The sequence below is a fragment of the Podarcis erhardii genome (assembly GCF_964252035.2).
Source record: "Podarcis erhardii genome assembly, chromosome: 2".
In the NCBI taxonomy this organism is placed as follows: Eukaryota; Metazoa; Chordata; class Lepidosauria; order Squamata; family Lacertidae; genus Podarcis; species Podarcis erhardii.
This window is the reverse complement of record NC_138498.1, coordinates 112,126,737-112,139,138: the sequence shown is the minus strand read 5'-3', so window position 1 is coordinate 112,139,138 and position 12,402 is coordinate 112,126,737. Positions and strand designations below refer to the sequence as shown.

The 12,402-nt window shown below is 45.8% G+C and overlaps 1 protein-coding gene across 1 annotated transcript; it reads right to left on the bottom strand.

The window, feature by feature from the left end:
• Nucleotides 1-313: 313 nt before the first annotated feature.
• LOC309336951 (nuclear factor 7, brain-like) lies at nt 314-11,991 on the bottom strand. The gene is made up of 7 exons (XM_081853481.1): nt 11,614-11,991; nt 10,344-11,268; nt 8,942-9,037; nt 7,114-7,347; nt 3,405-3,427; nt 3,177-3,316; nt 314-1,483 (listed from the first exon to the last, which is right to left on the bottom strand). Exons 2-7 carry the CDS (start codon nt 10,755-10,757, stop codon nt 957-959), a joined length of 1,434 nt encoding a protein of 477 aa, XP_081709607.1. The 5' UTR covers nt 10,758-11,268; nt 11,614-11,991; the 3' UTR covers nt 314-956.
• Nucleotides 11,992-12,402: the final 411 nt, after the last annotated feature.

The window sequence follows — 12,402 nt, the reverse complement described above, 5'->3', positions numbered from 1 at the left end:
TGCTTCAAACAGTTACGAATGGTATGAAGGGCTTTTTTAAAAAAAGTAAATAGCAGGCCCTAACCCAGATCATAGATCCCTGGTGGTTGTGGGAATTAGAAGGGCTTTTTGCTCCTTTGCTTCATTCTGGATCGGTGCCTACATGCCTGCTTTTTGTTGCTCTGGAAGAAAAGCTAGAGTTCCCCATTGCACCCAGTGGAAACCTTTTCTTTCAGTGCAAATGACATTTGGCCTTATTTACCTTCCTCCCAGGACCCCAGCCTGCATTTGCACACATATATATCTCCTTATCGCTACTTGATTTTTTTAAAAAAAATCTAAAGGTAAAGGGACCCCTGACCATTAGGTCCAGTCATGACTGACTGGGGTTGCAGCGCTCATCTCGCTTTATTGGCCAAGGGTCAATTTATCTAATGGCCAGTATTTATTTTATAGTACTGTACATTGATTATTGCTTTCATTTTGTGGATCAATGGTCTCATTAGATAGTAAAATTCATGTTAAATTGCTGTTTTAGGGGTTGTTTTTAAAAGACTGAAACAGAGTAATCCATTCTGCATTACTTTCTATGGGAGAGCGTGCCTTGGTTTTAGGACACTTTGGTTTGGGAATGGACTTCCGGAATGGATAAAGTTTGGAAACCAAGGTACCACTGTACATATCACAAAAGACCTGAATTCACCAACAATCTCTTTCCCAGGGGCACACACTTCTCAATGCTTGGAGAATTGTGGCGCACTTAAGAACATTCCAAAATCCACATTAGGGCAATGCCTTTTATAGGTCAGCTAAAACGTCATGAAACAGTGAGCAAGCCTTCAAGTTACTCAGAGCTCTTCTTCAGGTTTGATAGCAAATAAGGCGAGGTGGGAGGGAAGTTGGCTGATGATGAAGTCATGGAGTTTGCATCTTGGCTGGCCTGATAAAAGCACCGCCTTAGTATGAACTTTGGACTTTTATCTAATGGGCAAACTGTGACAAGTTTTCAAGCTTATGGTGCGTTTTTGCCTGAAAGCAGCTGATGTAGGTTGGAAGAAAGGGTAGACTTTTTCGCTGAAACGGGCTGTGTGTGTGCAGAGGTGACACCCGGCTGCTACATCGTAGAAAGAAACTTGGCCTCCCTCATAGTCCAGGTACACGCCGACCTTCCACCGTGACGATCCATTTTGAGGCTCGCTATCCTCCTCTGTTGGCTCCAGACACCAGATCTTGTCCGTCAGAGAAGTAGGATCCTTGCCTTTTTGCCTTGGGATGGACTCCAAGGCCACGCCAATCAACCAGTCTCCCTTGTTTTGCACCTCAACCTCCCAGTAGTGTCTTCCTGAATGGAACCCCTCTTTCCCCAGCACAACGGGAGAGTCCTGAAATATCGCTGGATAGTTAAAGGGATTCTTAAGCAGTCCAAACGCCACACGGTAGTTTTGCAATAAGAAAGTGTATTTGGGATGAGCAGTGCCGCAGTCCAGGGTGATTGGTTCTACTTCTGATAAGCAAAGGAAAAGAACGAGTTAAATAAATTTGGGGCATCCTACCTTAGCTCCATCCTAGGTTACCAAAAGGGAAAGAAACAAGTGGACGTGGGGGACTTTCTCTGGCTCTCATCTTACATTAAAAACGTAAGATGAGAGCCATTGTATTGGATCAGATTGTTATAAGGTGTGCGGTCTTTGTTGTTTTCTTCAGCTCGTAAGCCGCCTTGCGTATCGTACTATAGAAATACAAATTAAAAGTGAAATGAAATGAAATCTGGTGTTTAACATGTTAAAATGCAAGCTCCTAGCCCTCATGTTGGTGAATAGTCTGGAAATACAGTGAAGCAAAGTGTGTGATCCCTGCTTAGACGGAAGCTTTTCAAGAAATGGCAAAGTATCGTCTCTTCCTATATAGAAGCCAGTTCCAAACACAAATAAACATAATCAAGAAACAGAAGCCAGAGTGGAGATGTGCTGGTAGGAACAGCCTTGGCCCTCTAGGGATGGTGCTTCTCAGTGTCAAAGCGCCTTTCCCCACATTATACATGAATGGTTGCCGCTTGTAAACACAGCTGTACATTACAATGTCATCCCTCTGCTGAACCCTTGCAGAATGCAAGCTCTGCCTCCATGCACGTAAGCAAAACAGCAACAAACCTCTGGTTATGTGAAACATATTCAATAAACACACAAGAGGTAACTGGCTGTACTTTTGAAAAAATAATATATACTATTCATTGTACTGAATTGTAGATTTCAACAGAAGTAGCTCATAAAGTTCAACGAAAAAAGTAGAAGACCCAGTGGATCAGTTCAATATCTAATCAGTTAATGCATAAGGTCCATATCTGTGCAAGTATCTATTCCACTTGTCTGTTCAGAGAGTCCAACAATCCACACAAAAGGTTGTCGCAGTTCCACAGAATCCTTTCACAGAGTCTAAGACAAGGATTTCCGGAATATTAGCCTTGTTTCGCCATTCTGGGCTTAATCAGTAGTATGAACTCATATATGATATCACAGGACAGTGAATTTTATAGCATAGCCTAAGGCTAATACAGTGGTGCCCCGCAAGACGAACGCCTGGCAAGATGGAAAACCCGCTAGACGAAGGGGTTTTCCATTTTGGAGGCGCTTCGCAAAACAAATTTCCTATGGGCTTGCTTCGCAAGACGAAAATGTCTTGCGAGTTCCTGCAGGTTTTTTTTCTCCCCCCCCCCTTTTCTAAGCCGCTAATCTGCTTATCCGCTAAGCCGATAAGCTGCTAAAAGCCGCTAAAAGCCGCTAATAGCACTAATCCGCTAAGCTGTCAATGGGATGGGCTTGCTTCGCAAGACGAAAAAACCGCTAGACGAAGAGACTCGCGGAACGGATTAATTTCGTCTTGCGAGGCACCACTGTATTCCGGACATCTGATGGGAGGGGGTGTTCCATAGGGCGGGTGCCACTTCCAAGAAGGCCCTCTGCCTGGAACCGAGTGTCTGGGACTCTGAACAGCAGCACACCACAATACAACATTTTGTTCCTCTTGCCATGGCAAGTCAACAGATGTACCACAAATCTGTCTAATTCTCTTTGCAAGCAACCATTGCCACATCTTCAGCCATAGAATTCCATGTGTTAATCACGTGTGGTACAAAGAATGGTTTTCTTTCATCTGATCTGACATTACTCTCAATCATTCCTGAACTTCCTTTCAGTTACCTGTTCTGACGATGGATCTCATCTCGTTCCATGCTAGGTATTGCAGTGGACCCTTGAACTTGCCCAGGCAGAGTTCCCTGCAAACAGCAGAGTGGTCAGCCTGGTTTCCTACGCCCTCAGCATCCTTTTCAGCAGGGAGCCTAGTGGGAAGAGGAGCAGAATACTAGTTACAGCAAGTGGCCATCCGCTCTCTCACATATGAAACTAGCGGAAGGACACCATACTCACTTCTTCAGGAGCTCCTGGACACCCTGGGGAGGGAGAAAGAAGGTGAGATGGTTAGGAAGCTTGAATCTCTCCTTTCGTATCCTGGAAAATAACAGAATCCTGATGTACCCCATCATCCACCCTAATATTGCCTTCCTCAAAGCCATTAGGTCCCTCTGTCCTCCCATTGAATCATGGAGTGCTGGCTATCCTGTTTGCTAATTCTTCTTTCCTAGGGGGCCTGGGAGTGTGGGGCTCCTTTCAGCCCACAACCCTAACCAACCATACCCCCTTGCCTTCCCAAAGACAGAAGACACTCTCCAATATTCCCACCTGATTTGATAAGACAGAGAGATGACCTCATACAGGAGACTAGATTGACACGGAAACAGATTTTCTCCAAGTCAGCTTCACACACAATCATAGGATGTTGCGGAATCCCATGGACAAGAATGATGAGGGTAGAGCCAATGGTAAGATTTCCTCATCTAGTGATTAATATTTCTTTTTTTTTTTTTTTAAATAATTTTTATTGGGTTTTTACATTTTATAACAACAGACACACACACAAAGACAAAGACAAACAAACACACAAATACAATTACATACCCTAAGTTTCTTTACCCACTTTCATTGACTTCCCCCCACCCCCTCCTCTTACATCCCAATTCCAAAATTAATTCAGCAAGTTCTTACCTAACCTCTTAAAGATATTCACATTGCTTTTAAAAATTAAATTCTTTTGTTTATCTATATTCAACTATCCAATTCTCTTATAATCATTAATTTCTTTTTTTTTAAGGTCGATCTAACTTCCCCTTCACAAATTTTCCCTTTATTATATTAATTATAGGTCACATTGACCAAGTAAAACAAAACATAACCTTTTATAATTCTATTCTCTCCCCCCCCGCCCCGGTTTCTGTCCCTTCCTAGACAAATGTCCAGAAAACAAACAAAAAATATTTCTAGCCCGGATTCCTCACGTCCGAGGCGTCTGATTCTCTGTCAGTCCCTCTCTGCCAGCTATATTGGTAGTCCTCTTTAATGGTCCTAAGACCCCGAAGGAGTTCAGTCAGAGTCAGATCATATTTTCTTTCATTCAGAATGTTGAAGAGTGTTTGCTGCGAAAGGCCATCTAGTTTTCCATACTCAAGAGAAAAGTCCCAATCATATTGCTTTGTTCTTTCTAGTTTTAATATTCCAAGTACTCCAAGGGCTTCTCTCTTCTTCTTTCTCATCTTTCGCAGGTCTGTAATCCAAAGGTCTTCTTGCTCATACTCTAACGCTGCAGATTCCTGGTTGATATTTTCCACTTGTAGTGTCTGAACTCCTTCTTTTTTCTCTGTCAATTCCAAAGGCATCTCTTCCTGCTCAGCTGCAGAATTTTTATCATACATCTCCTTTGTGCATTCAGCAGAGTTGTTTGTTTCAGGATTCAAGGTCATAAAAACTTTACTCAGAGCCACACTCTGCTCCTGCAGGATTCCCACGAGAAAAAACATTTTTTCTATCTCCGCCAGTAATTTTCCCTCTGCAGCCATTGTAATGTCACTAATTCCCCCTAGGGGGCTTTCAGTTATTTAGTAGTCCTTTTCCAATAATCTGTTACTTTGTTATTATCAATACTTTGTTTCCAATCGCCTCAGTCCAAATGTATCAGCTTTAATTCCAAGAGTTATTAAATAGCAAAATTCTTTACTTTGTCCGCCCGTTTGACAGCTTCTTTGACAGCTGTCAAACTCCTTTCACTTCTTCCTCCGGGACCCAAATAGGACACTCCCGGGTTTTTTGGGGGGGATACACACAAAGTTCCAAATTCCCTTTCTCTCCAGCACAAAAATCTTGTTCTATCAAATTTGTGAGAAACTTTTAAATCTTCAAAACAGTATTCATTCCGCCTTAATTCTCCGTTCCTTGCTTTGAAACGTCTATAAGTAGAGGGGGTGCGGACTTCCCTTTAACACATCCCCCGATCGTGCCGAATTCACAGGATAAAATTTTTAAAGTCCAAATTCCACTACTCACGGGTCCTTTGTTATCCAGTCCAAATTTTGGGAAGAAAGTCAGCGCTCTCCGGCCATGGCTTGCGGCTTCGCTCTACTGAGGTAGCGGTCTACTCTCAGCACCACGCCACTCTCCGTACCCTCTCCGCAGCCTTTAAAAAGGCTCTTCGTGGGTCGGGGAGGGCGCTTAAGGTGCCCACCGAGTCACCAAGTCCGCAGGCTTCCGCGCCTGCGGTTTCTGGGGGTCCCCGTGTCGCCGGCACGGCAAGACCCGTCCTCAGCAGAGCCGATTCCCTCCGGTGCTCGGAGGGAATCCGCCATTAGCCGTTCGCGCTAACCCGGAAGTCCCTAGTGATTAATATTTCACCTGGGTAGACCAACACCTAGGTGGAGGGCTCCCGGCATACTGGTGCAACTCAAATATAAACACCAACAACTGGGAAACACTGGCCTGCAAGCGCTCCAATTGGAGAACAGCCTTTACAAAAGGTGTTGTAGATTTTGAAGACGCTCAAACTCAGGGCAAAAGGGAGAAACGTGCTAAGGCAAGCTTGGCAAACCCTCACCGAGATCAACTCCTGCCCGGAAACCTATGTCCCCACTGTGGAAGGATGTGTGGATCCAGAATTGGCCTCCACAGTCACTTATGGACTTATTGTTAAAACCATGTTCATGGAAGACAATCTTACTTGGCTACGAGTGATCGCCAAAGAAGAAGAAGCAACTCAAGCTCATGCTGCTCCAGAGAAGCAGCTCCTGCAGCACTAGCAGTATGTATGAAGGAGACAGGGCTGGAAACTGGGTTTTGGCCTGGTACCAAGTCACACAAGTTGCTCAGACTGAGGAGCTAGTTTGGCTGCAAGTTTTATAGGGTTAATTGTTCCCACACTGGCTTTTGGGGTCCTAGAATCATAGACTTGTATAGTTGGAAGGGACCACAAGGGGCATCACTCCTCCTGCGTTGACTCCACCTACCTAAATGCCAGTCCTTGCTCCGAAGAGTCTTGGCCCTCTCCCCATTCTGAATCCTTAACCTATTCTGTGTGATTGGTTATAGATAGTGATGTGGGGCAGCCCACCTTCTAGCATGTTATCTTTCTGTGGAAAATTTGCCATTTTGTAAAAGCAGAGACATCACCTTGCCAACAAAGGTCCGTATAGTTAAAGCTATGGTTTTCCCAATAGTGACGTATGGAAGTGAGAGCTGGACCATAAAGAAGGCTGATCGCCGAAGAATGGATACTTTTGAATTATGGTGCTGGAGGAGACTCTTGAGAGTCCCATGGGCTGCAAGAAGATCAAACCTATCCATTCTGAAGGAAATCAGCCCTGAGTGCTCACTGGAAGGACAGATCCTGAAGCTGAGGCGCCAATACTTTGGCCACCTCATGAGAAGAGAAGACTCCTTGGAAAAGACCCTGATGTTGGGAAAGATGGAGGGCACAAGGAGAAGGGGACAACAGACAGGAGTGCCTGGCATGCTCTGGTCCATGGGATAACGAAGTCAGACACGACTAAACGACTAAACAATAACAACAAAAGTTCATTACTAACAACGAAAGCAGCGTCAAAAGCTTTTAGCAAAGTAAATGCACCGATTTAGATCACTTTGCTGACGCATCAAAATAAATTTCAATTGGAAACCAACACCTGTCCAGTCCAAAATTTTCTGGGAAACCCTCAGCAATGGTTACACTAAAGAGGTGCCAAGGTTTTGGCCTCACCAGGAGGAAGGCAGCTAAATCCGTCTGTTCCATTTTGGCCTTTCCCTGGCTCATCATCTCTCTAGCTTCAGACAGGCCCTCCCGAATCTCCCAGAGATGTGCCATCATGTTCATGCGAACAGCATTTTCATCCTCATCTAGCTGGGCCAGTACTGCATCTTTCCTCTGGCTCAGGAATCGCTGCAACTCAGTGAACTCGTCTTCAATCGTCTTGCGAAGGGACTCAGCTGAGTTCTGCAAGGGAAAGAAGTTCCGCTGGGAGGTTTTTGTGGTGGTGGAAGTGAGAACCCAGTTAGCCGTTCAGTGAGAAGAAGCAAATGAATCGAAACATACTGTATTTTTTGCTCTATAAGACGCACCTAGTTTTTGGAGGAGGAAAACAAGAAAAAAATATTCTGAATCCCAGAAGCCAGAACAGCAAGAGGGATCTGGCTTCTGGGATAGCCACTTGCTGTCCTGGCTTATAGGATAGCTGCGCGCAGCCTCTCCCGGGCAGCGGGATGAAGGCCCCCCCTGCCCGGAAGAGGCTGCGCGGGGCTAAGCCAGAAGCCAGGACAGCAAGCAGCATTGCTGCGCACCGATCCCTCTTGCTCTCCTGGCTTCAATGATAGCTGCGCAGCCTGCATTCGCTCCGTAAGACACACACACATTTCCCCTTACTTTTTAGGAGGGGAAAAGTGTGTCTTATACAGCAAAAAATACGGTACCTTGTAAAAATGAGGGGTTGTTGTTGGAGGGCCGCAGATTGGGGATGCCTGCTATAGACCTACTAAATCTCCTTGCCTGGATGGGAACTTAGTTTAGTCCAGGCTTCCTCAACCCTCCAGATGTTTTGGACTACAATTCCCATCATCCCTGACCACTGGTCCTGCTAGCTAGGGATCATGGGAGTTGTAGGCCCCAAACATCTGGAGGGCTGAGGTGAGGAAGCCTGGTTTAGTCCCTTTTCAAAAGTGCCACTTTTGAAAAGAAGCTAAACTACCATATTTTTCACAACATAGGGCGCACCGGACCATAGGGAGCGCCCAGTTTTTAGGGGGGGAAATCAAGTAAAAAAATATTTCCCCCCCCCAGCCCCAAAGAGCAACGTACAGGCTGCACACAACCTCTCCCTGCCGGAGGGGTTGCACGCAGCTATGGAAGAAGGCAAGGCAGTGAGCGGGATGGATCCCACTCGCTGTTTTGGCTTCCCCTTTAGCCCCCTGCAGCCTCTCCTTGCCGGGAGACTGCGCAGGGCTAAAGAAGCCATAGCCCTGTGCAGTCTCTCCCTGCTGGAGGGGTTGCGCGCGGCTATGGCACAAGCCTGCATTCGCTCCATAGGACGCACACACATTTCCCCTCAATTTTTGGAGGGGAAAAACTGCGTCCAATAGAGCGAAAAATATGGTAAGCTCCCATCCATGGTGGCTGCTCATCATCTTAAGTCCCCAAAATGCAATGTCCCTGCCTATAAACACAAGAACAGGCCTTCTCTGTAGTGTCTCTCCCTTTGTGGAATGCTCTCCCCAGGGAGGCTTGCCTGACTCCTTCATTGCATACCTTTAGGCACCAGGCAAAATGATAATAATAATAATGTCTATACCCAGGCCTTTGGCCTTTAACTATCTGTGGCCTTTTAGAAGTGGGTGGGGAGTTTTTAATGAATTATTTCCTTGGTTTTAATGTATCTATGTGGGCTTTTCAGTTTGGTTGTTAAGTCATTTTGGGTTGCCTTGGGCAAGATAAAGTGAATAAAAGAATATAAATTAATAATAATAAGAAGAAGCAGCAGCAGCAGCAGCAGCAGCAGCAGCAGCAGCAGCAGCAGCTAGGAATTATTTCCTCTTACTCTCAAGGAACGTATGTTTTCTTCTTGACATCCTTCCTGTTGTTCTTGTTGTTTAATTCTGGTTTCCAGGCAACCCAGAACCTTGTCCAGCTTCCGCTAGGGGAGGAAGAAGAGTTTGTGAAATTAGTCAGGTCAGGTCCCCCAGCGCTGTTTTTCTCTGTTTCGTTTTATTATTTTTGTTCTACGTTCCAGGATTGCAGATATTCAATGAAGAGCAGGTTATAAATACTGCAAATAAATAAAATGCCACCTCCTTAACTTTTCTTCTCTGAACTAAATAGCCCTAAGTGTTGTAACCATTTCTCACAGAGAAGTTCCTCCATCCCCTTAAACATTTTGATTGCCCTTTTCTGAAACTTCCCTATGCAAGACTGCCTTCAGATGTCTTCTAAAGGTTGTCTAGCTACTTATCTCCTTGGCTCGGTGGGGGGGTCATATAACTCCATACTCTCCAACATTTCTCCCATGAAAATAGGGACATTCTAAGGAAAAGTGGGACATTCCGGGATCAAATCAGAAACCAGGACGGCTTCCACAAATCCGGGACTGTCCCTGGGAAATAGGGACACATGGAGGGTTTGTTATTATTTAATAACAAATAACAAGATGCCCATTTACACCACAAAGAACTCATAACCCACCTACTTTCAGCAGCCAGAAGCATCATAGCCAGACCTGTCAGGAGTAAGCATGGACCAATGGTACCAAATAGTATGGGAAACAGCCTGACTAGAAAAATTAACCAATAAACTGAAACTGACACAGGGACAAATAGAAGAAGACGCCTTCACCCTGGTATGGCTCCCTTTTATCACATACACAGCCCAACAAGACAACGACAAAAATCCACCAACCGCCTACAAATCAATATGGCTAACCTGATCCAAAACACCCACCCACCCCACTCAGACACAAAAACAAAGATCACCACAGCCCACCACAAATGAACAACCACACCCTAGGCCAACCCCAACCTCTCTCACCACCAAAAGAACACAAGTGAACAGCACAGAACCTGCACAAGTGACGCTGACACAAAACCCCACATACAGTGGTACCTCGGCTTAAGTGCTTAATTTGTTCTGGAGGTCCGTTCTTAACCTGAAACTGTTCTTAACCTGAGATACCACTTTAGCTAATGGGGCCTCCCGCTGCCGCCGTGCGATTTCTGTTCTCATCCTGAAGCAAAGTTCTTAACCTGAAGCACTATTTCTGGGTTAGCGGAGTCTGTAACCTGAAGCGTATGTAACCCGAGGTACCACTGTACTTTTGTAAACCAAGAAAATCTTTAACAACAACAAATAAGGAGGAGTTACCTTCCCTTTCACATCACCGCCTGAATCAGCTGTTGGAGGGCAATTGCCTCACTTTACTTAAAGCACCCCCTCCTTCACAGTCTCACCTTGTAGGGCTCAGCAGCCTCTTTCAAGGAGCCGAACTTGTGTCCGGCATGGGCAGGCGAATCCACACAGCACAAACAAACGGGGTCCTCATCGGTGAGGCAGAAGAGCTGCAAAGTGCGACCGTGTTGTGCGCAGACCAACCACTGATCAGCATCTGGGCTGCTTCTGCCTGTCGGCGTCTCTTGATCCTCTCTTGCCTTTTGGGCCAAGTTTCTCAGCAAGTGGCTGGGTGTGAAATGTCTGTCAGGACAGGGGGCCCGGCAGTCAGGGCAGCTAGGAGCTCCCCCTTGGCTGTCCCAGGAGGAGGTGATGCATTTCTGGCAGAAGCAGTGCCCACATCGAAGCAGCACCGGCTCAGTAAACACGTCGAGGCAGACAGAACAAGTCAGATCTTGCTGAAAACCCTCCGCCATCTCTGCTGACAGGAAAGTGGCTGCTACAGACTGCAGAGTCCAGTTTCGCTTTCTTTTTCTCTAGTTCCTCCTTTTGCTTCTCTCTTGTTGCTTCAAGGAACCACACCTTAGAGGTGGAGCAAAGTGGTCCTTTGCTGTAGCAATTTGAGAACTTTGGAGTCTTTTGCAATAGCAAAGAGGCACTTCTCCCACCCCCCAGGGTTTAAAATGGTTAACTTCTGAAATCAGCTGAAATTTAGGTCATCTGTGTACTTTTAATGGCCTTATGTTTTGAGTCTGCTGCTGCTTTTTTTGAGGGTGGGTGTTGAATTTTTATTCTGGGATTGGTTTACTGTTGTATGGTGTCATGCTTTTATCATTAAAATGTAGCCTTTCGGTTGTCTGCAAGCCGATCAGAGATTGTTGGCATTCACCTGTCTCTGTTAATTAATAAAATTAACTAAGGGGACATGGGGTTTTTACATTGCAGATACAGCCCTGCCATGTGCCAGCTTTGAGGCAGAATTAATTACTAAATCAGGTGGCGCTGTGGGTTAAACCACTGAGCCTAGGGTTTGCTGATCAGAAGGTCGGCGGTTCGAATCCCCACAACCGGGTGAGCTCCCGTTGCTCGGTCCCTGCTCCTGCCAACCTAGCAGTTTGAAAGCATGTCAAGGTTCAAGTAGGTAAATAGGTACCGCTCTGGCAGGAAGGTAAACGGCCTTTCGGTGCGCTGCTCTGGTTTGCCAGAAGCAGCTTAGTTCTGATGGCCACATGACCCAGAAGCTGTATGCTGGCTCCCTTGGCCAATAAAGCGAGATGAGCGCCACAACCCGAGTCGGTCACGACTGGACCTAATGGTCAGGGGTCCCTTTACCTTCTTAATATTGCTTTTAAAAGAGATATTTTGTGTTTTGTATTCAGTGGTCTGTGTTTGCCTGAGCTTGAGTCGGGACTAAGGATTCTCAGCCCCCCCCCCCCCCCGTTCTGATTCAATACATGATATCCAATCACAGAACATTTCAGGATTTCAGCCTCTGCCATTGGCTTTTAAACTCTGAGTCATGATTCGCAGCTTGAAAGTTTAGACAGCCAATCATGTTGGGAGTGGGAGTGGCCTAGGACTTCAGAAATGTATATAAGCAGTTGCTTTGCCCCTGTTGTCAGTTGTTATTTTGTACACAAGGAAGGAGCGATATGTACTTCAGGAGTTGAAATGTCCTTGATGACAGTAAGGATGCAAAACCATATTGCCCTTTACAGTGGTACCTCGGGTTAAGTACTTAATTCATTCTGGTAGTCCGTTCTTAACCTGAAGCACCACTTTAGCTAATGGGGCCTCCTGCTGCCGCCACAGCACAATTTCTGTTCTTATCCTAAAGCAAAGTTCTTAACCTCAAGCACTATTTCTGAGTTAGCGGAGTCTGTAACCTGAAGCGTATGTAACCTGAAGCGTATGTAAGTGCGAATGGTATGAAGTGCAAATGGAGGAAGGGTGTGCATTGTAATAGATACTGCAATCCTTCTGAGATATTGGAGGCTTGGGTGTCGGAAGATTGTGTTTCCTCCTCCCTCCCCATCCCCTTTTCCTTGTGTGTTGTGTCTTTCGGTCTGTGTGCCTGTAGAAAGGGACCGTCTCAATTGACTGTCACTCTGGTAGCTTTCT

Excerpts from the sequence above, each read along its gene's own strand:
- LOC309336951 (XM_081853481.1), bottom strand. The coding sequence starts at position 10,757 with ATGGCGGAGGGTTTTCAGCAAGATCTGACTTGTTCTGTCTGCCTCGAC. Across the intron at positions 7,348-8,941 it reads AAAACATACGTTCCTTGAGA|AACTCAGCTGAGTCCCTTCG; the intron begins GTAAGAGGAAAT and ends TTTCCCTTGCAG. Across the intron at positions 1,484-3,176 it reads GAGATCCATCGTCAGAACAG|AAGTAGAACCAATCACCCTG; the intron begins GTAACTGAAAGG and ends TTTGCTTATCAG.